At 34.5% G+C, this 27,758-nt stretch overlaps 1 protein-coding gene and 1 long non-coding RNA gene across 2 annotated transcripts; both read left to right on the forward strand.

Moving 5' to 3' along the window:
- Window positions 1–1,260: 1,260 nt before the first annotated feature.
- LOC134846866 (uncharacterized) lies at window positions 1,261–6,816 on the forward strand. Its single transcript, XR_010162828.1, has 3 exons — window positions 1,261–1,339; window positions 2,794–2,926; window positions 6,720–6,816. It is a non-coding gene; the product is annotated as an uncharacterized LOC134846866 (long non-coding RNA).
- A 112-nt stretch (window positions 6,817–6,928) lies between these two features.
- LOC134846584 (glutamate receptor ionotropic, delta-2-like) lies at window positions 6,929–27,111 on the forward strand. Its single transcript, XM_063863968.1, has 10 exons — window positions 6,929–6,991; window positions 7,232–7,417; window positions 22,113–22,205; window positions 22,310–22,408; window positions 22,749–22,934; window positions 23,382–23,559; window positions 23,996–24,199; window positions 26,232–26,441; window positions 26,612–26,787; window positions 27,091–27,111. Exons 1-10 carry the CDS (start codon window positions 6,929–6,931, stop codon window positions 27,109–27,111), a joined length of 1,416 nt encoding a protein of 471 aa, XP_063720038.1.
- Window positions 27,112–27,758: the final 647 nt, after the last annotated feature.

The following is a 27,758-nucleotide window of genomic DNA, read 5'->3' on the forward strand; positions in this document are numbered from 1 at the left end:
ATTACGTGCGATAAAATAATCTATAACCAAAAACTTAATTTCAAAACTGCTAAAAATGTTTTTGCATACTTTCGTTTTTACAAATGATTTCTAAATTTTTGCTTTTTTTAAAAAACCAATATATGGTACAATTTTTTCTCTACAAAACTGTTATGATTTAAGATATTGAAGTTATCTATTACATGATTTTTGAATTGAATTTCTTCTGAAACTTTCAACTTCTCTCCAGGGATCTCTTGTTGGGGGATTACACCCTCTTCTCCCACTCAATCCAGACATCTCCCCCATCACCATGGAGCAAGGGGGGACTACGTGGGACACTACAGGGGGGCAGAATACGAATGGGAAGAGGTTGTTCACTGTGAGTCTGGGTGGTTCCAGTGAATTGGTGGAGGAGCCTCTGATAGATTTCATAGTGATGAGGAACTGGACTCGGCTGGTTTTAGTCCATGACAATACAATGTCCAATGGTTTCGGTAAGTGACATGGTGAAAAATTATTTCTCTCTAACATTATAAATTATTGGACAATGTGAAATCAATTCGAACTAACGCTATGCAATTGTTTTCTCGAAGTTTCTCTTAAAAAGCGAGATTTCTTGTTTAGGCTGGCCAAGATGATTTTATAAGAAATACCAGAACGCAATAAGAACTACCAAAAAACGACGTTTTTAGGCTTTTTGGAAGGTTTGACCAGAAAATTGTTTTTTTTTGGTGCGCTGTTACCCAAATTACAACAAAACTTTAAGGTCGGTGCGCCTTCAGAAACGTTTTTCAAGGCTCTTTTTCCTCCCCCCCCCATCACATCACATAATTATCAGTTTGATGGAGTAACGAGGAGTCTTACAAGGTTATGAATGAAGACTAAATAAATATGTTTGTAGCGCGGGCGAATTAGTCCGCATGCCAACTTTTGTAAGAATCGGACAATGTGAACAAAAATTACTCAAAAAATCTTTCAGATGGGGGAAAAGGAAAAAAGCACTTTTTAGGGTCGGTCAGGCAAAAATGGAACTGTTTAAATAGTACCAAAGAGGGAATCCTCCCCTCCCCCAGATCCACTACTGGTATTAATGGAGTTGAAGGTGAAAATTTGTATTTTTACTGGGAAACTATCTAAAACTACGAATTTTTCCTTTAAAATGACTCTTTAACCGAGCAAACCATTCATCATGTGGTAGCTTTTGATTGAAGCCACCAGAGTTCTCTCTAGAGTCTTGCTTTCTTTCAGACGATGCTCGGAATGTTCGATTCCGGAGGAAGTTGGCGCAGACTAATGTGTTCCGATACGAGATCGACACTAGCAAACAGTTCGAGGTGGATCTGGAAACAGAACTCAGGTAAAATGTCAGTTAACAAAATAGTAGATAGCTGTACGCAGTGTTCTGAATACGTTTGCTTAGTTTTTAACTTTGAAAAAAGAAGCTGAAAAATTACAGAAACTGCCGGTTGCTGTGCAAGTAGCTCAGAAATTTGTGACCCCATTTTTTCCAAGCTTATAGTTTTTTCAAGTTTTAAGCAGTTTTTACTGGCTGCAATTATCTAAAACGAATAACAAAAATTTTTGATAAAAAAATAATCTTTTTTTTTTCAATTCAATTTTTTTTAGATTTTGTTTTAGCTTTAACTCAACCATCCAAAATAGTTTCCTAAATTTTTTGCCAGTTTAATTATTGGATTTTTGCTCTAATAGCTGGCTTTGCACTCCTTAAATTGTACTGAATTTTTGTCTGTTTTTCTCAAAAATGAGAAATTGTTTTGGTTATTTTTAAATATCTATAAAAACACGACTGTACGGCCTTTAAAATGAAATATCACCTGCTCCTGTCTGACAATTCCAATTTTCCATGCTTTTTGTTCCAAATTTGCGTGTGAGAAAAAATACCCGAATACATCTTTCCTCCCGAATATTATTGGTCGGAAGAACAAAACTCAATTTGAACAGTGAACGTATGCTGGGGTTTAAGATGAACTTAAAGTATAATCGTCAAAATGTTATTAACACAGGGCAAATTGAATGTCAATTTTTTTTGCTACCTATAGAATCTCAAACTTTCAACGCGGTAGCTCAAATTTTTTAAAGTTATTTTGACGTGATTGCGCGTTTCTTGTCTGAACTACCTTTTAACTAGGATATAAGTTCTGAAACGCCAAAATTTGAGACTATTTTTCCCGATATTATTATTATTTTTTGAAATATAAACGAAACGAAATCACGACTAAAAAGCAAATTTCATCTCAGTCCTTGAGTGGAACAAAAAAACTAACAAATTTGTATTTTGTACTATTTGGTTTTTGTATTGAGTGTAGCAAATTTACCAAATAACAGGTTCAATAAAGAAAAGAAAAATAACTGAAAAATTGAAGAAAAAACCATCAATTTTCACTTTTGTTGTGATTTTTGCTTTTATCGAAGAAAATTTGGAGACGAATTGCTGTGTTTTGAATTCCATTAAATCGTGAGTCGAGAAAATTCCGTGATAGATTTCTTTGGTCACTCTAAACTACGGCGTTGTTTTGTATTAAATTTATTGTGAACATATTTTTTTTTAAAAATAAATCAGCCACACATAAACAATGAAGTGAGTGAAAACTTATAAAATGGTATTACAAAAAATTTTTTAAAATGGTTATTTGAAAAAATTAAAAAAATATATTTTTCAAGTTTTTTCTCAAAGTTGATTATTGTTTTTCTGAGAAACAGGTGCTATTTGCACAGACAGCAACCACCGACTACTTGTGTTAAGTCTCTTCTATTTAAAAATTATATACTTTTTGTGTTGGTGTTGTGCAGCACTTTCAACAAGAGTGACAGCTTCGAGCACTTCGTGGTGATAGGGAGTGGGGAGAACTGCAGACGGGTGATGGACTGTGCCTCCCACTACAACATGTTCACGTCCACCTTCACATGGATACTCGCTTGTCCCGTCAGTTATTATGAGAAACAACCACTGTCTATTCTCATTCACCCAAACCCCCGACATCCTCATCAAATTTACCCAAATCTCTTCATTTTTTTCTACCCCTTAATACCATCTTAATTGAAACAAATTTTTGCTCAAACTGCAAAGTTTTTAAACACATTGTTCACACTACCGAAGTATGGATTTGAAAAATTTAAAATTTACTTTTTAAGTGGTTTTTGCATTTTAGTTGGGAGGAGGGAGGTTTAGAGGGCAAGGAGTCTAATATGTTTCTCGTAAATTTAATTAACTTACTTTTTTTAAATCAGGATTTATTGCCAAGTGTATAAATGAAGCGAGAAAACTGAGATTCAATTTTAAATTGCTGTATTTTTGCTCAATTTTCGTTTGGTTTGATGAGGGAATATGGCGTACTGAAAAAGTCTATAGACGTTCATTTTTGGCTTCGCATGGAATCAAATTACTTTTTAAAAGTTCTTGGTTATGAACCGTTAGTAAAACAAGAGTGTTTGAATCAGGGCGAAGCTCAGAACAATTCGACTGATGTTAAATATATCTGCAGAAGTATATTTTAGTGGAAAAAAAGTAAAATCTTCAAAAATAGTTGAAAATACTTTCATGGTTTTTTGCATATCTTCCCGCCACGTTTCTTATCTGTATAACATCTTTTTAATTGTAAGCTCAAGGAATCAAAATATTTTAGATTTTTTCTTTAAAAAATTAAAAATGACTATCGGGCGCAAATAATCCGCACTTTTCTGGGAAAAAAAATTGAATTAAAAATTGCATAACTGCACTTGTTTTTTATTTCTTACTGCAATTGAAACAACATTATTTTTTAAGGATTTTTAAATCTAAACAGAAAATATCAGAAAAACTCAACATATATGAACTTGAAATAAGAGCGTGCAAAAGTTTTCTTTTCGATTCAACATCCATTTCAACTTCTATCAGTTTTTGTAGCATGGTTTCAATTATCTCTGCTTTTTCATACTTCTTGAGACAAAGGAAAAAATGAGATTTTTGTTGACTCGGAGTTGTTGTTTTTACGGTACAGTTTTTCTACAGAAGTAAATCCCAGATATATAAATAAATAAGAAATAGAAAAAAGGCAATGTAAGTATGATAACTTTAAATTGATTTCATATCAGTTCATAATAATCCAAAATCAAAGATAAACAACGATAGCCGGTTACTGTGCACGTGTCACAGAATGTACTACCATAGTCCTACAAAACAAACTATTGTCGTTTTTTTGGCGTGCTGTGGTAAAGGGAGCTGAACGAAAAAACTGGAGACTAGGTATAATCGACATTCATATTAAAATAAGCAAATTGAAAAAAAATTTTTTAGAATAGTTACTTGAAGTTTTTCAAGTTTTGCAGTTTTTTGAATTTTTGAAAATTTTTGATTCCAAAAAGGCGCTAACATACTCAAAGTAAACTAATGTTACTCTAGTAAAATTAAGTTTATACGTTTTAGATTGAGCTATTGTCAGCTTTTAGGCAGTTGAAATAAGACAGCTTGCTCGCTTTTTTTGCTCAAACTACGACGAAAAATCGAAAACTTCAAACCGGTTTTTCTCGACAAGGAAATTTTTTTAAATTTCTGAATGTGGTTCGAATCACGACTTTAGGGTCTTTAATATGATATATCACTCAACCCCGTCCGATGATTATTTTGTGGTACCTGATTTTGCGTGGAGAACAAAAAGAAAAAAAATAAAACACACCCGAATAAAATCGAAAACTTCAAACCGGTTTTTTCGACAAGGAAATTTTTTTAAATTTCTGAATGTGGTTCGAATCACGACTTTAGGGTCTTTAATATGATATATCACTCAACCCCGTCCGATGATTATTTTGTGGTACCTGATTTTGCGTGGAGAACAAAAAGAAAAAAAAAATAAAACACACCCGAATACAAAGTTCCTCCCCATTTTCAATTGTCAGAACTAAAATTTATTAATAAAATTTAGGATTGCCATAAATCCATTTTTTTGTTTGATACCTGTTTTTGAGGCATTTAAATCAACCCAAATTAACTTGAGTCTCTTTGAATTGATTTTAATAATTTTTCTCTAAGCATTTCAAAACCTATCAGCTTTTACAAACTGTATACCATTTTTTTGGACTTATAAAATATGCTTTTCATTCAATTTTTGTGCTGATGTGCGAACTGGAAAAAATATAAAATATATTCAGGTGGAATTTTTTTGGAGCGGAAATAATTTTTAACTTTTAGTTTTTTTATTGTTTTGCTGATTCGCTTTGAAAAATTGCGAGAAAGTGTTGAAACTACTTCGAAGAAAACTAATTTGAAGAGTTTTTGCATACCATTACTTTTTATCACCACGGCAACCCTTACATTTCGAAACTTCGAAGGGATACCCTGAAACTAATTGTTTGCGGTAAATAAATCTGCTCAACTGACGACTAGATCACGGTTACACTGATGGAAACTTTTCTTGAGTACAAAAAATTCTGCTGAACTTACAGTGCAGAAAAAAAAACCTTTTTAAAATCATTTTTGATAAATTCAAATGGAATTTTGTGACTAACAAAATCTACACTATCAACTTAAATCATGTTTTCAGGCTCTGAAATTGATCCCAACCTAAACGTTCCGAGTAGATCGATTTAGTTAATTTAGATTTACTTTCAGTTCCTAATGTTGTTATTATTGATCGTTTTGAATCAATTTAAAATGGATTGAAATCGAACATAGTTTTAGATTTGCCAGTTATTGTATTCTTATTAAATCAGCAAGATAACTCAAAAGCCTCTGGGTACCGCATGTTTTAAATAGTCAAAAAATGTCAAACAATTTATAGGGAAACAGAACTTTCTTATCAACAAAGAAATTTTCATAGGTAAATCACATTTGCAACATTTAGATCACCTTCACACAGGCGCGGATCTAGAAACTTCTCAAGGGGGGTTTAAAAAAGTTTTGAAAATTTTGTCGACATTTTTTTAGGTTGACCAAATTGTTTTTCTGAGCTCTTTCAAACCACTATAAAGACCCTAATTTGACCAATTTTTCTGCGCCGCTGGCAAATTTTGTTTGATCAATTTTGACCACAAAATTGCGTTTTTTTAGGCAGGCGCTCCCCCGTCAAAATTAGTATAGATTGGCGCCAAAGGCGCCTTTAGAAAAATTTTAAGGTCAGTCAGCCAAAAATGAATATCTCAAAATAGTACAAAGGGGCACCCTTTGGGTTGGCAGGGGTCGAATCCCTGAGGGGGGGGGGGGGGGGGGCGTCCGCTTCCACGCCCCTTCCACTAAATCCGCTACTGCCTTCTCATAATATTACAAAAATGATCATATCAGGGTGCTGTTATATTTTTTTAAAATTGTTTTAGGGTTTGAAGTATATTGGCCTAAAGTTTTAATAAGAAAAAAAAGATAGAATTTATAAATTTTTGTTCTGAAAACTTCACGACACACTCATTGTAAAGTACAAAACCGCATAGACAAAAGTGTTTTTTGATCGATTTGAGTTCGTTTTAAGTCAATTTTTTAGTCCATCAAAATTGGTTAAACACAAACACTTGGCAAACAAATTGGTTAAGCACATTCAAGTCAATCTATCCTGAAAATATTGGATGCTATTTTTTTTCGCTCGCAAACTAATGTAACCCAATTTTATACGCTTAAGTCAACGTAAAAGTATGGAGAGCAGTGTAGCTGAAAATTCCTTATCTTGCGGTATTAAAACTAAAAACTACCTCCGGCTTTGATACTATTCTGAAACATCTCCAATTAAACTTTAAGTGTTTTTGTTTGTTTTCAGGATGCGGACCTGGATGTTCTGATGGCCAACCACAACATCACTCTGGGCACGATCATTCTGTTCAAGCCTGAACAACACATCTTCTCCTATTCAGACGCCGCCGTCACGGGGGGAGGGGTAGGGGGAGGAGGAAACAACTATGACGTAAGATATTTAATTGATTCGAGCTATTTATTCCTCTCAAACTGTCAATTCCATTTAAAGATTCCATGATTAGTTTCCGAATAATAAGTAATTACGGTAAAGTTTTAATTCCTGCTTTTTCGTCACAGGTGAGATTTCTCTAACCAAAAACTTTGCCAAATATTTCACATATTCCCTTTAATTAGGGGATAATGGGTTTAAACAACTGTTCAACGTTAAGAGGCGAACAGATCATCTTTTGGTCTTTTCCCTTGTAGATAATTAGTCTTTAAAACCCATTCATCTAGTTGAATACAAAATATATTCAAATATTTGGTCAGTTTTTAGTCATAAAAAATCTCACTTAATTGAGGACATTGCTGTTTTAGTTGCAGCTGAAACTGAACATGTCATTTCAAATCCTGTTCAACTCTTTCTCAGAACTCACTAATGACCAAATAGTCCCACCATCTCAACAGTCTGAAAGTACTCGCAAGTGTGGACTCAATACAACTTGGACATCCCGAAATGGTATGAGCGCGGGGAGTTCAGATCTCATGGACAGCATAGACAAGGTTAGAGGCAAAATTGAAGCTCTCTGAGAGTTTTTGATGATTAATTACTAAATCATGCTAATAAACAGAGTCAAGTCTTCAGTTATTTTAACTGGTCGAAAATGTTAGTGCATTTGGTCAAAATGTTTTACATATTTGGAATAAATGTTTAGCTTATTAGATAGAAAAATTTTGACATATCATGGTATGAACCAAATCAGTATGAACCAAATTAGTATGAACCAAATTAGTATCAACCAATCAATTAAAAAAGTACTTTGAGTTTAATTTTTCTCTCTTTCGTTTCTTTTTGTTCCTTTAATGCTTACGGTTTTTTGTTTTACCTGTTTTCCCTAGTCGATCAAGGGAGGTTATCTTGCAAGAATCTTGCAAGATTCTTCTAAAGAGGGTGCATCTCTTTAAAAGATCTTGCAAGATTCTTGTAAAGTTTTGCAAGATAAACTCCTTTAAAGAGAACCTTTTTTGCAGGATGTTTAAAAATACAAGATGCAAGATAATGAAAAAAAGTTTTACACGCGAAGACAACCAAGTAGCGATCTTGGAAGAAAGAGGCAATCTTAGCTACGCATACATAGTCACAACCCGCTAGGCGGTTCCCCATAGAAAGAGTTTTTTGAATTTTTTTAATGATAGGCACTTGACACTAGTTTTGATCGACACATGACACCTAAATCTCTAAAAGTAGGAAAAACACAATTTGTTGTATCAAATGAAACTATAAACTCTATGACATCAATCCAAGCAAAGATATTTACCAAAAGCAAAAGATGAATATCATGTTGTTTCTTTCCTATTGATTTTTCTGTTGTTGAGTCGTCATTTATGCTTCCAAATTCTTTGACGACGGCTCTCATTCGAAGATTTTTTAGTGCATTTAAGAAAACTCATTTTTTAAAATAAAAACTCAAATTTTCAAAACTCAAAAAAAACCAAGTTCCCAATTTAGAGGCGACACATTTTCATCTTGAGGATCATTTTTGTAGGCTGCTAATGACTTTTCTCGACCGAAAGAAGAAATGATTGAAAGCGGCAAAGTTTTGAGTGCGGATAAGACAACGTACACTTGTGAGTCCTCAAACAAACTTTTTATTGTGCATGAAAAAAACTTACTTTCTCTCAAAAAAGATGGACTCTACCAAACCCAAAACTAAACTGAAATATGACTAGATTAGGCCGTACACTGAACCTGTTATTTTACATAGCGTTTGGGGGGGGGGGTAAAAGGAAAACAAAGAGAAAAAACCTTCATTTTTTAAAATTCTTTTTCAAGATTTAGAATGATGCTCAATGCGGAAGCTTGACTTCATTTACTTGTTCGCAGCGAGCCAACCGAAATTTCATTAAATTATAATTGACTCTTGAATAGACTCAAGTTAGTTGAGCGAAGTTTCTCAGAGAGAAAAAGCAGTAGGATCATTCAAGTTTTTCATTTGGAGTAATCTTGGCTTAGTTTCCAGTTATGTATATCTTGTTGTATTACTTTGTCTTCATCATGTTGTAATATATTTGATTCAGCAGAAAATGATTTTCATTTTTTAGCTAGAAGTATTTTCATTCATAAAAAGTTTACCGCCTTCAAGATTGTGGCTGGCAGTTTTATCGATTCAAATCTGTCTTTCGAGTTTTTCGAACACTCTTTAAGCGTGGGAAGCAGCTTCGGTGTCGGGTAGTATTTGTGTGCAATACAAGATGTTTTAGATGAAATTTTCTAATAATTTTCTCATTTAGTCAATTTTCTCGTTTTCTACTGAAGTAACTCAATGAAATTTTGACCCAATGCATAAAACAGTTGGCAGTTGGTTTTAAGCGATTCAAAATCAATCTATGGTTAAATTTAAAACCAAAAAGGCATGAACTATTCAAGCTCCATATGCTAAAATCTCATTGTAAAAACAAAAAACTAAAACAGTAAGATACAAATGTTAATACTCAGACATTTACGGAGTGTGTGATTACTCAATTGTCAAGCGTGGAACACTAATGATCTACTGTTTTGTTTGGTAGATCAATTGAAAACGTTTTCGATATTTTTCAAAGAAGCTCAAAATCCTTGATGATATAAAAGACAATTGTTTGTTTTGATCTTGAAATTTTCGTTAGTTAGTGTGTTAAAAGAGACAATTAAATAGACACTAAACAGAAGTATTGCGCTTGGTTGACGACGGCAATGTTACGCCCAACTTTCAAACACAAAGTTACGCCCAACTTTTCACCAAAAGATGAATATCAGGTTGTTTCTTTCCTATTGATTTTTCTGTTGTTGAGTCGTCATTATGCTTCCAAATTCTTTGACGACGGCAATGGGTAGTGGCGGCTCTCATTTGAAGATTTTTTAGTGCATTTTAGTGCATTGCGCTTGGTTGACGTGTCCACCATGCTATTTTGATTCCTGTTTACACTTGCGAAGCAATTTGTTATAATACGAACTTACTTTTTTTCCCAACCTTAGTCACAAATATTATTGCGACTTTTGTTACGACTAATACGCAATTACTGTTGCGAATTAAAGCAGCAATAATTAATGTGTCGAATTTGCTGCATCGAGTTGGCACTAAGATATTTTGTTATTTTAATCCTGTTTGATGTTAACGTATTATGAAAATGTTATTGGGATTGGGCTTTTTAATTTTTTAATTTTTTTGTGACGCTTTGGAAAATTTTCGTTTTTCTCAAAAACAACTTCACCATTTCTTAAAAGAGTGGGACCAATGGTAAACCCGCCCACTCTCCTATGTACCTGCGTTTTCCCCTAGTCTCTTTTTACCTTACCCCATTTTCTACAGCCTTCGAACAAGTGTGTGGAGGAATTTTTTACCCAAATTTTTGGATTTTTTGCATTTTCTCGAAAACTACCCGTCCAAATCTGAGATTTCGAGTTCATCCGATAGAACAGGTCGTGGCTACGCCCAACTTTTTCACCTAACAAGTTATGGCACTCAAAAAGTCGAGTTTTCGGTTTTGTAACTGTTGTTTTCATATTTTTTGACTTTCTCAAAAACTACTCTCCAAAATCTGATATTTAGCTTCAATCGAACGGAAGGGATGCAGGGAGCTCCTCTGCATTAGTGGTTACACTCAAAGTTTTTCAAACACAAAGTTATGACCCTTGGTAAAGTCAAATTTTCGATTTTTGGCCGTTTTTTCAAACTTTTTGATTTTTCTCGAAAGTTACCCCCTCAAATCTGAGATTATCTTTTCAATAGGTAGAACGGGTTGTGGGTAGCTATATGTATAAGCCCAATTTTCTTACACAAAAAGTTATGATCCTCGGAAAAGTCAAATTTTCAATTTTTCTACCGTTTTTTGAAACTTTTTGACGACTCTCAAAAACTATCCACCCAAATCTAATGAGCTACTTTTTAAGCATCTTTTAACCTAACAAGCTCTTGTAATCACTTCATTTTTTCAGAAAACTGAAGTAATTAACGAAGTTAACAGATTTTAACAGATCAGCAATAGGTCTGTTTTTGGAATTACCCTTGTCCTTCTACATCAACACAAAAAATTTCAAAAACTATCAAACAGGTATTTCCAGCTTTAGCTGGCCTATAGTAGCACCTTTGATACTTATTTGCGATTTTACAACATTTTTGATAATATGTGCTTTGACATTCGAATAGTTGTAAGTTTACACAGTTGATGCATTTTTAATCCATCAAATGAACCGAAGAAAGCTATTTGTTTCAACCAACAACAATAAAAAAAAGTCTCAATTTCGGAAATTTTCAAAGTCAATATATCTCGCAATTTTTTCAAATGCATAAATTATAGATAATATGGCTCTATGATTTGCGATTTTTTTTGTATCTTTTGTATTTTTTTGTTTTTTTTGCAGGAAAGGGTGCAAGGATTGAACGGTACAAAGGGGGAAAAATGGTAGAATGGGGATGTTTTATTTTTGAAAACCCACAGTTTACCACCCCTCAGTTTAAACCGCCCCCAATTCCCCTAGCGCGCTAGTTTACCGCATCCCACCACTTTTTTTCACCCCACATCTCTCTCAGGTTACAACAGTTATGGTTGAACAGACGGAGGGGGGATTATTTATTGTTAGAATTGGCTGAGATATTGTATTTAAAGGTCATAGCATACGTTTTGTAAAATTCTTGCAAAATTTGCAAAATTTCTGCGAAAAAACAATCGAGTTTAGTTTTAACAATAAATTTGATTAGGATAGATTATAAGGGATTATAATAGATGTTTATTTCAAAATAAATCAATTATAATCAATTATTTTGGAACTAACGGAATATACTCGATTAAAATGGATTATCAAGGATTTTTTTTTCAAAAATGATCGATTATAATGGCAATATAGTCGATTTCGTGGTCTGAATTTGACATCTTTAATGACTGATAATGAAATACTTTTGTCTCGGTAAATCATTATAAGCAATTAGAATCCATGGGCGCTTGGTTTGAGAATGTGATTGCAATATTTTTTTCAACGGATTTCTTTCAAAAAACAATTGATGGAAATTTTGTTCTCGGTGTGGTTTTTCTCAAGAAAGTTTCAACTTTTTGACTAATAGTTCTGCCGGATATCTCATCTGTAAGCTAGTGATGCTTTGAGCTCAAAAACAAAGTAACTTGCGACAGTTTTTTTGTTTCACAAATTCTTCGTTAATGGTGCGAAAAACCTAATTTCTAATCAAAATTTCTGGATAAAAATTACTATGAAATGTTCAAACAATGCATGGTTTTCTTTAGAAAACTCTATTTCGAATGTGATTTCTAATTAAAAATTTTTTTAACAAACGCATATTTTAGCGAGAAAAAATTTGATTCATGTTCAAAATCAAGAAAGAAATAGAGATTTTTTTCATAATACTTTTATCTCTATTAATCCTTTCATTCTTTCCTGTATTTCTTTTTTTTTCTGGAATTCTTTTTTCCTCTTGCACGGTAGGTTGTTAGTAAAAAAAATATTAGCAGGAACCGCCTACAGTAATTCACACTTTTTTGTTCCAGAAAACTGTGAATTACTGTAGGTGGTTACTGCCAATAATTTTGTTTACTGGAACAAAAAATGGGGAGTTTAATTGACTAAGTTTTTTTACAAAATTGAAAAATGGAAAAAATCAATTGTTTTCTACCGTCGAAACTTTCCACGAAAATGAATTTTTAGTTTCCAGACTTTCGCATGAAATAACATATTCTTTGTGCTTTGGGTTTGTTTTGACAATCTGATAAGTTGGACTGAGCGCTTTGATACCTTCAATATAGTGTGAAAAATACCGCTCAAAAACAAAAAGTATTCTAACATTTGAATCATTTTTTTCGTCGAAACTGTGATTTGAAAATGGCCTTTGCAGTCTGTTTTATGAAAACAACTTGCGCTTTTTACGCTTATTTAAATTTAAAGCGCAACGCGTAAGGAAAAAACCAACACAAAAGTGTTTTGTTTTTCAATTTGGAAAGGCTTCGTGTAAAGTTATATAGCAACCGGAACATCCAGGGATCTTTTTCAGTTATTAAATATGGTTTTTCCGTTTTCGACAAAAGGTTTTCTGCTGGTCAGTGGCCGCATTCCTGTATAGCAAAGCTTTGTGAAAGGGCGCTACCGGTAAAACAATACTATTAACAAGACTTAAATAGAAAGCGTTGATTATGGGAGACTGATCTGCGCGATTTTCACATTTTCATGCTTGTGGCATCGCAATAAGAAAAACTAAAATTTTGAACACGGCTTGATTAAAACGTTTTGAGCAGGCTTTTGTAGAATTTTAATGAGCTTTGCCAAATTTGGTACTCTTAATTTTTTCGAATAAATATATTGAATGTTGCTGGGATAAAGAAACAACTCTAAACGATTCTGAACATTACTGTTTTTTTTTCTTTTTTCTTTCTATTGTTTTTTCATCTTCTCAAGATGAAATTCTATCTGCTCAAAACAATCGCAATTAAAACTGACTAGTTCAGCTTATTATGTAGTGAGCACTTTGGTGGTTCGAAATAAAAGTAAAAGGTTGCGACAAAAAATACAGCTTTCTTAAAATTCCCGATGAAAAAAGGAGTCATCTTTATTTTTTTTGTAATTTTGATTGCAAAAATAATAATACATTTTTTATTTAATTTTTTTTAAGGCACATGTAGTACCAAATGTGGGAGAAAGGTTTTTTCTTTGGAATTTTTTCAACGTTTAAATATTGAAAAAAAGTTCAAGGAATTGCTGTTCGAAATTTTCCTAGGTTTTCAAAAACATATGTTTTCGTCTTCACCCAAATTTTACATTTATGCAAATCGAGTTTTAAAAATAAGCGGAAAGTTTGTTGTATGATACAGACTTTAAAAAACGCGACCAGCCAAAAAAAAACAAAAAAAAAACAATTTCTAAGCTAATTTTTGTGATAATTTTGGTGCTTGTCAATTAAAAAGGAGCATCAGTGAGCCTTCTTGGAATAATCAAGGTCAAAACCATGCCAGCTCTGAAAAATTGTTTCTCTATATCAGCAGTAAATTTTTTTTATTTGTTCTGGCGTTTTAAAAACTTTTGATTTCTTCTAAAACAGAACTAGTGTTTTTTTAAATTACGAGCCTAAACTATGCACTAGATTGGCACTCAATTTAGTGTTTGTGAGGCATTGGAATCCAGAGACATAATTTTAAACATGCTCTAATAGGAAAGTGAAATCCATTTACAAAACTTCCGTTGATTCCGCGTACAAATACGCGTAAAGTACTTTGTCGGCGTAAAGTAAACTTTGTCGGCACATAAGTTCTGTTGCAGATTCCGCAACCCACGAATATAGTTAGTTGTTCCGGATGTCGCAGTTGTATAAGAATTCCTCAAATTTTAAGCGGATTCCGCCAAATGTTAGCGGGTTCCGGAAATTGTAGGTGAGTTCCGTAATTTTGTTAATTACACTGAAATAAGTTAGTGGGAGAACTAAAAATAGCTAAAGCTAAAATTAAAAATTAGCAAAGAAGAAATATAAAAGCAAGGATTTATTCATTGTCTGTGAAATCCCTGAACAAAATTCAATTCGTTGGTTTACTGAAAATGTGGAATAGACCCCTTAAAAAATTTTCCAGCTTTTTTTGGGATCATAATTTGGGAAAAGAACCAAGGAAGCAAAAACTTTATTTAAGATAAGAATTGAAAATTGTTTAATGCGTCAACGGTGTACTGCAAGTAAAAATCAAATATATTTTTCAGCATCGAAGTATAAACTTAATCACTTCATCCGATATCTTGAAACTACTCATTATAGATAATAATCATTTCACCCGATATCCTGAAACTCAGTATAGATATTCAGCAGCTAAACCATAGCTTCCATCCAAAATCCTAAAATTTATAACGCAATTCAAGCGTTAGCAACCTGAAATTTGTGGCTTTAGCTTGGAAATTGCGTGCTGGAGAAAAATACCCCATATAATTTTTGAACTGCGTATTTTTGTTGCCTTGTCTGTTCAAAAGATAGTCAAATAGAGTTGTTCTGGATCAAATCTTTAAGTTTGACCTAAATATGTTGAATTATCAGCATATAAGATTCCAGATCAAATTTTTCTGAACTGTCCTTATCTCGTAATTCGAAATGAATTTTGGATGAAAATCTCGCACACAATTTTAAATTTATCTTGAAAAAAATACGATGCAGGCTAAATTGAATTGATTTAGTTTAATTGAAATTTAGCATCGTAATTGGTTTAAAAATGGATTTATTATACAGGCATAACTCTAAATGTTGAAAAAAATATCTGTAATTGGCTATCAAAATTCAGGATGCTCTCAAAATTTGCAGATTCCGCTTATCATTTGCCGCTTTTGCTTACTTTTTGTGGATTCCGCTCACAATTGTGGATTCTGCGACACCACAATTTTACCGATTCCGCAAATTTTGTTGTGGATTCCGCAAAGTATGCTGATTTCGAAGCAATTTTGAGCGTTACAGTGTCTTAGCCATTTGTTTATGAAATCCAAAACAGCAACGAAGATCAAATTAAATTAGCAATGTTGCGGGTTCCGCAACAAATTTGATTTTAGCTTATTGCGGAATCCGCTTACCTTTTACGGAAGACACAGTTTGCATCGTAATGTAAATTTAAAAAAATTGTAGATTTTCATGCTTGTACAGCCAAAACCTATTATGCGTAACCATTCATGCGTAAACCATTTTGGGGAGAGAAATAGCATCCATTTTTTTGAAATTCTCTTAAAGCCTTTTTATGTTGTTTTTAAATAAGCATTTAAACTACTTGGAGAGAGATTACATCAGCAAATAAACAGAGAACAACTTATATTGCCGGGCCATTTTCTTATGTTGAGTTTTTTTACTCTTCATCGGGTCAGCAAAATTCAAGAAACAATAGCAAAACTTTAGTACCACATTAAAATGTACGGCCCATTCAGGGTCGAATTTAGGAGAGGGCGGGCACCTCACCCTCGGGGTTTTGACTTTCTCGCCAACCAAAGGGTCCCCCTTTGGTATTTTGTTATGACATTCATTATCGGCCGACCAACCCTAATATTTTTTTAAAGTTGCCTCCGGCGCCAATATATAACCATTTTGAAGGGGAGTGCTTTTCGCCTTTTTTTGGTTTTACAGTCTTCTGACCTGTTTTTTCAAAACTTCGAATAGGGTGCAAAATCATTTATTGAAATAGGGTGTTTATAGTGTGCTGGGAGTGCTCAAAAAATTAATTTGGTCGGACTAAAAAAGTCGACAAAATAGTTGAAAATCTGCCGCCCCTCGATTAAGTCCTAGATCCGACCCTGGGGCTATGTGTGAATTTTTGTACAGTTTTTGACATTATAAATAACAATTTTCAGTGTTATTTTTGGACATTATGAAAAATATTGACACCCTGTGCTAATAATTTTTTTTAAAAAAATTGTACCTGAACGCGTTTGAAGAGTGCCTTTTTGACGATTTTGAGACGTTATTAATGCACTTAATTTGGTTTCTACTCATGCGTAGCGTAGGCTACTTTTTTTATCCCGCTCAAAAAGCTATCCAACTGAAGATGAAGCAATGTAATTAAGATAGTTATTAAATAATTACTTTCTCAAAATCAAAATATCAAAAATATCGAAGTGTATCTGTTATGTGACTTTGCGTGTTCAATAAACGATTTATAATTTTTTTTTAAATTTTAAGTACTTTCATGGGCTGGTTTAGGATTTTCTCGAGATGGCGGGCTTTCAATAATTTACAAAATTTTTGTCGACTTGTTTTTAAAGTCGATAAATTTGAGTTTCCAGGGGCTCCTAGAATACTATTAATACCCACTTTCTACCAAAGTTTTTGCGCTGCAAGCAAATTTTTGAAAACAAAACAGGTCGAAAATGACATTTCTGGTCACTTTTTGAAAATTTTGACCAAAAAAAAATCGTAAGCGCGCTCCCCTTTAAAGTTAATCTATATTGGTGCCCAATGTGTCTTTAGAAAACATTTAAGGTTGGTTGGCCGGAAATTGATGTCGTAAAAAGTACCCTTAAAAATACCCTTTGGTTGGTGAGGGGGTCGAGTTCCTCCTCAATCCGTTCCTGAGTAGTTTCATTTCGTTTGCTGAAAATTATATGATTTTTTTCGCCAAGATTACTTAAATTAAAATATGTTTTATTTGATTAAAATATGGGCGTATTTATGAAAAAAAATTACATGCAATTTCAAATCGACCAAAAAAGTAGAAACAGTTTCTCGTAGTTAGAGAACTCAGGAATTGTTTTGCTTGATCTCTGCTGTATATCTTCGTTTTTTTTTGTTTTTTTTTGTCCAAACTCGACAATGCGTTATTTTAATCTACCTAACAATCTTCTTAAAGAGGGGGGGGGGGGGGGGCAACTGTTAGGTAGATCCAAAAATGTATTTAAAATCCATTCATACTGAATGAATGATTAAAACAGACGCACTTTGAAAAAATTAAAAAAGTTTTTCTTCAGTTATTTTTTATATCTCGTTAAAATATTTCACACAAAAAACTTGACCTCATCCACAGCAAAAAAAAAGCACTTATAGTGATAGAAAATGATTAAAATATCATTCACAACTTTTTGCGTATCTGTATTGATTTTGCAAATTTATCTGCGGCCAAAAAACGAATAGCTTTTGACGAAGAGATCTCGGATGTCATAATACTAAATCACAGTTTTTGGACAAAATTTACGAATTTGGAAACAATTTTGTTTATTGACTTGTATAAGCAATGTTGATTGCGTTAAATTGGGTATCAAAATTCAGGCATCTGTCTTCTCTTAACGCAAAATTGCAAATCAAACGATGGAGATAAAAGTCAAGTGTTGGCTCCAGTGCGAAGCTTTGAATTGTTCTCATTGATCCTCGAAACCGAACCGAAATGTTTTCACGAATCCGAAAAGTCATACCATTTATACCAACGAAACTACCCATGATGAAGAAACTATCGAATCCAATAAAGTGACGTTTCAAACTGGGTTCTGGGAGACTTGGTCAGAATGGAAACCTATTTTTGAGGACACTTGCGCAGAAAAAGTGGTAGTCGGAACAAATCAATCCAGGAACTGCAAATTCGACCCCAAGATTTGTCGTCTGGAACTGAACCTTCTTGTGAGGGCGAGAAGATTCAAACTCAACGGAAGACAGTTCGAGTATTCGATGGAGTTGACATGAAAGAGCAATCTATTCAAGTTTGCACAGATAAAAATCTGAAGCTAATCTCAAGTCTTTAGTTTTTGTGCGATGGATCTGGCTTATTGTCCAAAAACATGGTTTTCTGGACTGATTTTACAAAAAATGGAGACTTCTTTCACGACACTTCACATAAGACCCATCTGTACCAGAACAATAGCGTGTGGGGAGACCTTCAACATTTACCATCTTTTTCACCAGTGCTGAATATTGTGATCGTGTTGAGAAAAATCTGCTCGGAAAACTGAAGGTGAAGGATATGAGCTGCGATGGTCGGTTGATGATTTTGTGGCTGCAAGTCAAAAAAATTGTCTGTGACAATTTTGAGTGAGAACAAAAAATTAATCAAAACATTTCGAGATCCGAGGTGAAACATTGTTTCAAATGTGCTGCATAGTACCTCAAAATCTTTAAGTAGTTAAATTTGATTGGGTGTAATTTTTTAGCGGTAGTCCAAGTAATCCTGATAATTCCGACCACTAATTGCAAGGGTACTGCAAGCTATCGCTGTAATATCAGATATGGGTGCCTTTTTGTACCTAAAACAGACTCTTTCAGTCCTGATTGCAGCACAGTGTGATAATTCGAAAACACCATTCTGAAAAATTTAAATGAAAGCTTTTCTTTTTTGTTTAGCTTCTGGCTACATAATTAAACTTATGACACTGATGATTTCTCCAGACACTTCTGACGGAATCTATTGTTTTTGTTGGAATAAAAATCAATTTCCGTATTTTTGTTTGTTAATTAAGCTATATATGACTAGTGATTGAAACTTACGCTCAAGTCCTCCCCATTCTATAATAGACAAAAAATCATTTAACCAGTCAAATGAAGTCAAAGCAAAACTAACTTTTTTGTTTTAAAGTAGATAACTTAAATCTGAAAATCATGAGCCGAATCCAGAAAAACCGGCTAATTTTGTAATTTTTTCTGTTGCAATTGAATATTTCAGATTCACATTCAAATGTTTCAAATTCCACAGAAAAAATTAACTGCGATTTTCTGATCTTGTGTTTTTCCGGGTTCAGTGCAAGCATCCGTTATTTCAAACATCCGAAAATGTGGCAAACATCCGAAAAAGAGATTTACTTGGACAAGCATCCGACGTCTTACAAAAATAAAAATGGGCAACATTTCCATGTCTGCCGTTCCCTTATAAGGTACTGTATTGACCGAAAGAAAAATGAGCGCTGCAGTCACGTCAACGTGTTGCGAGATTTCAAGTAGAAGGTAGCACTCTTTATGAAAAGTGCGCTCTTTACAGCCGGTTATCCTACAGTGACATGTTTGTAGACAATGCCTTTAAAAATTATTTTGCGCTGAAGTGGCCGAGATATCATTCTTGGTTTTGTTCCAAGCATTGAAATCCAAGCTTTGATTTCGGGTGTGCTTCAGTTTTTGTATTTATTGGTTCCGACCATTGAAAATGGGGAAGAACTTTGTATTCGGGCAAAATCAGGTACCTCAAATAATGATCGTACAGGGTTGAGTGATATATCATAGAATGGGGAAGAACTTTGTATTCGGGCAAAAACAAGTACCTCAAATAATGATCGTACAGGGTTGAGTGATCTATCATAAAAAAGCCCTCACAGTCGTGATTCGAACCACAAAAGAAAATTTTCAAAACAAATTTCCCCGTGTCGAGAAAAACCAGCAAGCTTAATAAAGTCTTATCTACCTGCTTAAAAGCTTACAATAGCTCAATTTAAAACGTAAGAACTTATTTTTACTTGAGTAACGATAGTTTACTTTGTTTAAGTATTTTAGCACCTTTTTTGAATCACAATTTTCATAAACTCAAGAAACTGCATAAAAGTTTTTTCCTTTTTCGTTTTCTAGTAATTTTTCTACAAAAATTTAATTTTAAATTTCTTATTTTTGTATGGCTGTTAAAAATACCGAATTGCTGTTTTTCGTTCATCTGCTCTTATCACACCACGCCGAAAATAACGACTATAATTTTAAAAAAACTTGGCTGTGTTTTTTGAGACTATGGTCGGAACATTCTGTGCTACTTGCACAGTAATCGGCTATTCTTGTTCAATTTGGTTTTCTTTCCGACAAGTCCTAAGGCTGTGTAGAAATTTCTTCAATTTTCAACTCTCGAAACAAACAAATCTACAAATTTTGGAGAGAAAATTGAGGAGACTTTTTGAGCAAGATTGATTATGGATTGATCAAGTGTTAGCGTTCTCCCAACATAGTGTTTCGAGCTATTAGCCAAAAAACCTCCAACTAAGTACTTGGTTCTCAGATGGTCACCATACCAGTCATTTAGCATACTTTTTCACATTTCATATTTTTTGAGCAAAATTTTTTTATACAAAAAACTTTAGATTTAAAAAAAAATGGCAACTGAATTTATCTGAATTTTACTTGTGATACCGTAAGTGACATGAAAAAGTACACTCGAATCCAAATTGTTTCTCGCGTTCCATGGTTAGAAAACTGATAATGAAAAAATTGTTCCAGGCTCTCAGAGCCCATCTTGATATCTTAAAGGCAAAAATTTTTCAAAAAAGCTCTTTTTGCTCAATTAAAAACTTCCCCTTGATAGTGTTCCAACCACAAAGTAATGTTTGACAAGTTATTTTTTCACATGATTATTTACAACTTTGTATAATTTCATCTTCTAGTTTTCTCTATCATTCTTCGTCGTAAGATTTTTTTCATTGCAAAAGTTTCTGAACAATATATTCAGTCATTGGTCTCCTTTGGTTTAGCAGACGCCCAGATTGACGCCTAGTACAATTTGATAATTCGAAATCTGCTCATTTGGCAAAACTGTGTGACTCTATGGTATCAACGCCCATTTTTTATGAGGATTGCAGGCTGCAGTTCAATCAATATCAAATTATTATCAATTTCTAGTAACTTTTTATTAACAATGAACAAAATTGCAATTAAAAACGAGAAAGAGTGACCTACTTGATGTTTCGATGCTGATTAAATATCTGCCTAAACTAGTCTATAGTCTGTCTCTAAAGCGGGCGTATATGTGACATTGAGTATACCTGAAATTGATAACTACGCAGTTTCCAAACCTTCATAATTTCGGATTTCTTTTTCTTTTTTCCTTCGGGACATCCATAATTTTCTAAAGTTGTAAGCAATATTTTGCTACAACAGTGAGTGAAATGTCGCCTTTTTATGAAAAAAAAACATGCAGAGCACAAATTATCTGTCATTTTCAAATATTGTTGATCTCATGTGTATCGCCGGCAGTAGCGGTGTGCATTGACGGTTGCTAAAACGATAAAAAAGCTAACATTGTCAAAAATGCCATTTTCCGGTCACATTAATTTAAGCCAAACATTTAAAAAGGAGAAATCGGAAACAAAAAGGGAAGATTAGTAAACTTTTTATTTTTGTTTTAGGGTTTTATCTGAACTGTTGATTGATGTGAATACATCAGAATGAAAGTTGAAATGCTGTAGATGTAGATATGAACTCGCTTATCTCGATCATTCATAAACTGAAAACACTCTGAAAAACGGAAATACTCGATCTAAGTAAGCTTCCTGACCTTTTTTGGAATTCAAACTACGGCCATTAAGGTTTTAATCTGATTTTACTTTTAAGCCTTAGGTGCATCTTTTCGCAAACTTAACTGTTGATTAAAAAATAAATTATAGCGTTTTGTGGTCGCCATTTGAGTTTCAAAGAAACGCTTTCAGATATAAAAAGCTTCTTAAACTTTGTTGGAGCTAGGCTCTTACTGTTACATAGTTTGGTCAGCAATTGACCGAGAAAACCTTTAGTTTTGGCATAATTTCGGATTGACCGAGAAAATTCCAAAATGATTGTTTTTAGGTTAAAATTTTGGGCTCGAGATTCGCAAACTAAATTGCACCACTTTAATTCTGCTAAAATTCTAAGCAAGATTTGTTTCATCATTTTTGTCTAAAATCAGCCAATTTAAGAAAAACGCATTTTCAAATTAAACTTATATTCGTTTTTTTCCGGATTATTTAAATTAGCTCTGTAGTTATTTGGCAACATTGAACAAAAAATACATAAATACAGCATGCATAAGGAAATATGTCTCATCATATATTTCGAAGTACCTGTTTTAGCACCACACGAAAGCTATTAGCAGCTTACTTCACAAAAGTCAGACTAAATTCAACCTCTACATCTTCGACGTGCAAAGGAGTTTTTGGGGGCAGGTGAGTTTTTCATTTTAAAATTTAAAATCACTATAAAACTAGTCAAGTGTTAATTGCAAGAAGAATATCAAAAAATATCAATTTTTTTTTGTAATTTGATGCAGCATGGCACTTGGAGCCGGAAGCGTGGGTTCGAATCCGACCATGAGCTGTTCCACCCGCCCACTCAGAACTTCAAGAAGATCAGAGTTGTCACTGTCGTGGTAAGTAGGTGCTCAAAAACGGCAAAAAAAGTTTGAATCAATATCAATATAGGTTGTATTCATATTTGCTTATCTCTGTAAGACTGTTTTTTAGCAAGTCTCCCCGTGAGATTCTCTGAAAATTTGCTCCCCTTTAGAGAAAATCCTGCGCATTACATTCACTAAATTTTTTCTAATGCAAATCAAAATTTCGTCACATTCACTGATATCACTTTTAATGTTTTTATAAAGCTTCAGAATTTTTGCTTAGCTCACAAAAGAAAAAACATTTCAATAACACTCGAAAACTTTTTGTCGAAAGCGTTTTTCCATATTTAGTTTTTTCTTTTATGTTTTGCAGGAGTCTCCCTTTGTGGAGGTGGACTCTGACGAGAGTGGCCAACTGGTGTTCAGTGGATTCTGTGTGGATCTGCTGGACGAAGTGTCCAAACAGTTGAACTTCCAGTACATCATGTACAATGCCTCCGAGTACGGCAGACTGGACGGACACTCGTGGGTGGGGGCTGTCGGAGAAGTCGCCTACAAGGTACGGCACAAATGAGATTTTTATCGCAATAGAATCTTCATTTTGGAAAACGAGAAAGTTATGCGCCCCGAAATGAATATGCTGCCAAAAAAACATTCTTTCGGCTTTAGAATATATTACCGGGTAACATATTCTAAAGGAGAAAGAATGTTTTTTGTGTTTTTTGGCTTTTCAAATAGAATACAAATTGGCAGTTATTACCATCCTAGAAAAATCAGAAAGTGTAATCAAAATCGGACTTTTAGTGTTCAATTAAGAATCGATGAGGTAGCCCTGAAAAAATAGGTATTTCGATGGAAATTTGTAAAAACGAATTTTCTTTTCGATTTTTTGTGAGTTTTCATAAAAATGCATTTTCTCTTTCGTGTATAACTTTCGATTGATTTTTGATATTCTATTTTCAACAACCAGATTGTGTTTAGTTATTTTTTATGTTGTTGCGTGTAGCGTGCGGACATAGCAGTGAGTGGGATGTTGATCACCAGTCAGCGGGAGGAGGCGGTGGACTTCAGCACCAGATTCATGGACTACGGGGTCGGCATCCTCATCCGCAAGACCACCCCCTCCCAGACTGTGTTCGGGTTCCTGCAACCCCTCAACCCACAAGTGTGGACATGTGTGGCCAGTACGTTACAATATACTTCAGTTTTGGATTGATTTTGGTTATATTCCAGTTTTCGCTACTTTGTACAATGTCAAAACAAATGCTGACTAAATATTGTTCATCTCTCAATTCGAAATTTAGGATAATTACTCAAATTTTAATAAACTAAGTCCTTAAAGTCAAGTCATTTTAAATTGCATTTAAGTTTCTAATTTTCAAAAAACTAGCAAACATCACAAATGCGAAAAGCAAAGGAGTAATTGAGAAAGAATCATGATTTTGAAAGGTAAAGTTAAATAAAGATCGTTTTTATACTCTGACAAAGCAAAAAATTCGAAAAATGTTTTTGTTCGTTTTTTGAAAGAAAAAACTTTTTTCTCAAAACTACACTTTTGACGAACTTCATTGAAAATGTAATTGCAAGTCAAAAATGCCCCTCTTTGATTTCACTACGTAGGCACAATCTTCATTGCTGGTGGTGTGATGTTCCTGGTGACTAGAATCAGTCCCAACACCAGAGGGAGACACTATAATAGACATGGCCATAGTCATGGACATGGACATAGTATGCAGGATAGATATGTGGACCCCCTCAGTGACTACTCCCAATTCACCTTCCGCAACTCCATCTGGTTCACCATGACATCCATCATGCAACAGGGTACAGTTTTTACCCCCTCTTCCTCCGCCAACTCCCCCCGTGCAAAGTTTCAACTGTACTACTCTGACTTAAAAATTTTCAGCGTGCTAATTTTTATTTGCAATAATTTGACTTCAAAAATTTCGCCGTGCTAATTTTTTTTTGCATTAATTTGACTTCAACATTTTCAACGTGCCACTTTTCAGGTGTTCTATTTTGACTTAAATATTTTTTAACGTTCAACTTTAACGTTTAAACTTTGACGTACGTAGAAACTACGCACATATATATTTCACTGTACATTTTTTATTGTATTGTGGTTTCTGTATTTTGCAGAGGATCTATCGAAATGCTGTCAAACTTGTCTAAATCCAGTCTGTTTGTCATATTTAACCCCTTCCGAACTATATTAATTTTGTTGAACTAATCTTATTGTTTTTGCGCTTCAAGACCTTTTTTATTCCGTCCAGAACTTTCACGTGGTACCTTTTTTGCAGCCGAAATTGATTAGACTGTGGTAGACCTGAAGCTAGAGGGCAAGTGAGATCTCGTCCTCACACACTATCATTGCCATGGTAGGAAGGGGATCGATCACACAATCGATCTGACATTTTCAAATTGAACGCCTCACAACAGCGCTGAGTGCCATGCAATAATAATATTACAAATCTTACTAATGCATTAAAATGAATTGAAAAACAAATTCAAACACTTTTTTAGTTTTTCCTAATTTTACAAATGTTGCTGGTTACACTGGAAGCATGGTTATCTGCAAGATTTTGGGAAAAACGTTCTGCGCGCATTGATTTTGGAAAAACAAAAGACAAATTGACTATTTAACAAGCCACCCAACTAAAGAAGTTGTTCGTTACCCACGTTAGGACTATCTACAACCATTTCTCTACAATAAATGGTAATATATTGAAAAAACTTCAGCAAAGACAAAGAATAGTAGTATCTCAAACTTACACTAAACGGTTTTTGTTTTTGTGATAATTGGAAACTGATTAGTTTTTCGGTGAGAATTACACTTATACTTGAAAACAAAAAGTTTGGAAGCAAAACAAATCAAACTTAACGAGGAAAATTTTTTGCTGTGGAAGTCGCCAAAAAGGATCCGATCACGTTGACGAAAGCAATAAACTAAACAAAAAATAGCAGAAAAAAATCAAAGTAAAGTTGAAAATAAACATATTTAATAAAATTCTTATTTTTTCTTTCAGTAAAAAGCGATATAATTAGAGAAAAAAGTGCAAAAATTAGAAATAATTCTGGCTAAATAATGTAAAGTCACTGTAGATTTAAATTGAGTCTTTCAACGTTTCTTTTGTAAATTTTGTGTCATTTAGCCAGTTTTGTCTCAAAACAGAGTCAGTTATTTCGACTTCGAATCAAGGTTAAATAAGTTTCCTTATGATAAAACACTCGACCCCTATGAGCTTTTTGAGATTGGGGGTAATAAAAACACACGACGCCATAGTTCCTTCCCGGTTAACAGGACCGAATTCTCCTAAGTTTCATGATTGATTCGGAAAATATGTTTTTCATATACCGCGGGAACCCTTCCACTCATATGAAAGGATCTCTATGAAACTTTTATTTCGTGGTAAGAATTTGTGTTCAGATGAACCAAAGTGTTCAAGAGATCTCTCTTTTAGAGATTTTCTTATTGACACAAAATTAATAATCCATAAGATATAATTCGAATATAGAAAAATTGCAGCAAAATAAGAGACTATAATCAATTATAATCGATTATAATTGATTTTAAGGGTTTTTAGTAAGAACTATAATCAATTATAATCAACTATAATAGATTATAATCTCTTGGAAAATATCACGATTATAATCATTTATAAATCCCTTAAAAACCTAATTTTGGTAATTATAATCGATTATAATTGTCAAAAAATCATCATAATAATCCGTTATAATCGATTACTTACACCTAAACTTGGATGCGGGTAACTATTCAGCTCCGGACATAAAAAATAGTTCTGAAAAAGCCCAAAATTTATTTAACCAAAGACCTTGTTTATTTATTTTGATCTAGGAGGCGATCTGCACCCGAAGAGTGGAGCTGCACGCATCATGGGCTGTTTCTGGTGGTTCTTCACCCTCATCATCACAGCCACCTACACAGCCAACTTGGCCGCCTTCCTCACTGTGAACAGAATGGAGACCCCCATAGACTCCCTGCAGAGTCTGGTGGCCCAGAATAACGTCAAATACGGAACTGTCAGACACTCTCCCATACATCTGGGTAAGACCTTGATTCAAAAACGGCGGTTTTGAAGTTAACTTGCGGAACAACATTTACTTAAAATCAGAGGGGACCCTTTGGGTCGGCAGGGGGTCGAATCCTTGAGGTGGGGGGGGGTCCACTTCCCCCCTAAATTCGCTTTTGCTTGTATGCCTTTTTCTTGTTTTTAGACTTCAAGAACCAGTCTGAGATGAATGCTCTCTATGAGCGGATAGCGAACTACTTGGACCACCAGCACAGCAACAAGGACTCTATCCTTGTGGATGATGCCGAGGAGGGGTACAGGAGGGTGAGAGAGGGGGGATACGCGTTCATGTGGGACAACCCCATTCTACAGTGGATGAAGGTAAGGGTGATGTGGTAATGTTATATTATCCTCTATTCTGGTGCATGATGTAGAGGAGGGGTACAGGAGGTTGAGAGAGGGGGGATACGCGTTCATGTGGGAAACCCCATTCTCTAGTGGATGAAGGTAAGGGTGATGTGGTAATGTTATATTATCCTCTATTCTGGTGCATGATGCAGAGGAGGGGTACAGGAGGTTGAGAGAGGGGATACGCGTTCATGTGGGAAACCCCATTCTACAGTGGATGAAGGTAAGGGTGATGTGGTAATGTTATATTATCCTCTATTCTGGTGCATGATGTAGAGGAGGGGTACAGGAGGTTGAGAGAGGGGGGATACGCGTTCATGTGGGAAACCCCATTCTCTAGTGGATGAAGGTAAGGGTGATGTGGTAATGTTATATTACCCGGTATTCTGGTGCATGATGCAGAGGAGGGGTACAGGAGGTTGAGAGAGGGGGGATACGCGTTCATGTGGGACAACCCCATTCTACAGTGGATGAAGGTAAGGGTGATGTGGTAATGTTATATTACCCTCTATTCTGGTGCATGATGCAGAGGAGGGGTACAGGAGGTTGAGAGAGGGGGGATACGCGTTCATGTGGGAAACCCCATTCTACAGTGGATGAAGGTAAGGGTGATGTGGTAATGTTATATTATCCTCTATTCTGGTGCATTATGCAGAGGAGGGGTACAGGAGGTTGAGAGAGGGGGGATACGCGTTCATGTGGGAAACCCTATTCTACAGTGGATGAAGGTAAGGGTGATGTGGTAATGTTATATTATCCTCTATTCTGGTGCATGATGCAGAGGAGGGGTACAGGAGGTTGAGAGAGGGGGGATACGCGTTCATGTGGGAAACCCCATTCTCTAGTGGATGAAGGTAAGGGTGATGTGGTAATAATATATTTTCCTCTATTCTGGTGCATGATGCAGAGGAGGGGTACAGGAGGTTGAGAGAGGGGGGATACGC

This window comes from Symsagittifera roscoffensis, chromosome 5 (assembly GCF_963678635.1).
Source record: "Symsagittifera roscoffensis chromosome 5, txSymRosc1.1, whole genome shotgun sequence".
NCBI lineage: Eukaryota > Metazoa > Xenacoelomorpha > Acoela > Convolutidae > Symsagittifera > Symsagittifera roscoffensis.

What these genes read in the sequence shown, in the direction of transcription:
- LOC134846584 (XM_063863968.1), top strand. Translation starts at nt 6,929, where the DNA reads ATGATTAGTTTCCGAATAATAAGTAATTACGGTAAAGTTTTAATTCCT. An exon ending in TCATGGACAGCATAGACAAG is followed by an intron (nt 7,418 to 22,112) that starts GTTAGAGGCAAA and finishes TACCTGTTTTAG; the next exon opens with CACCACACGAAAGCTATTAG. An exon ending in CCATTCTACAGTGGATGAAG is followed by an intron (nt 26,788 to 27,090) that starts GTAAGGGTGATG and finishes TGCATGATGTAG; the next exon opens with AGGAGGGGTACAGGAGGTTG.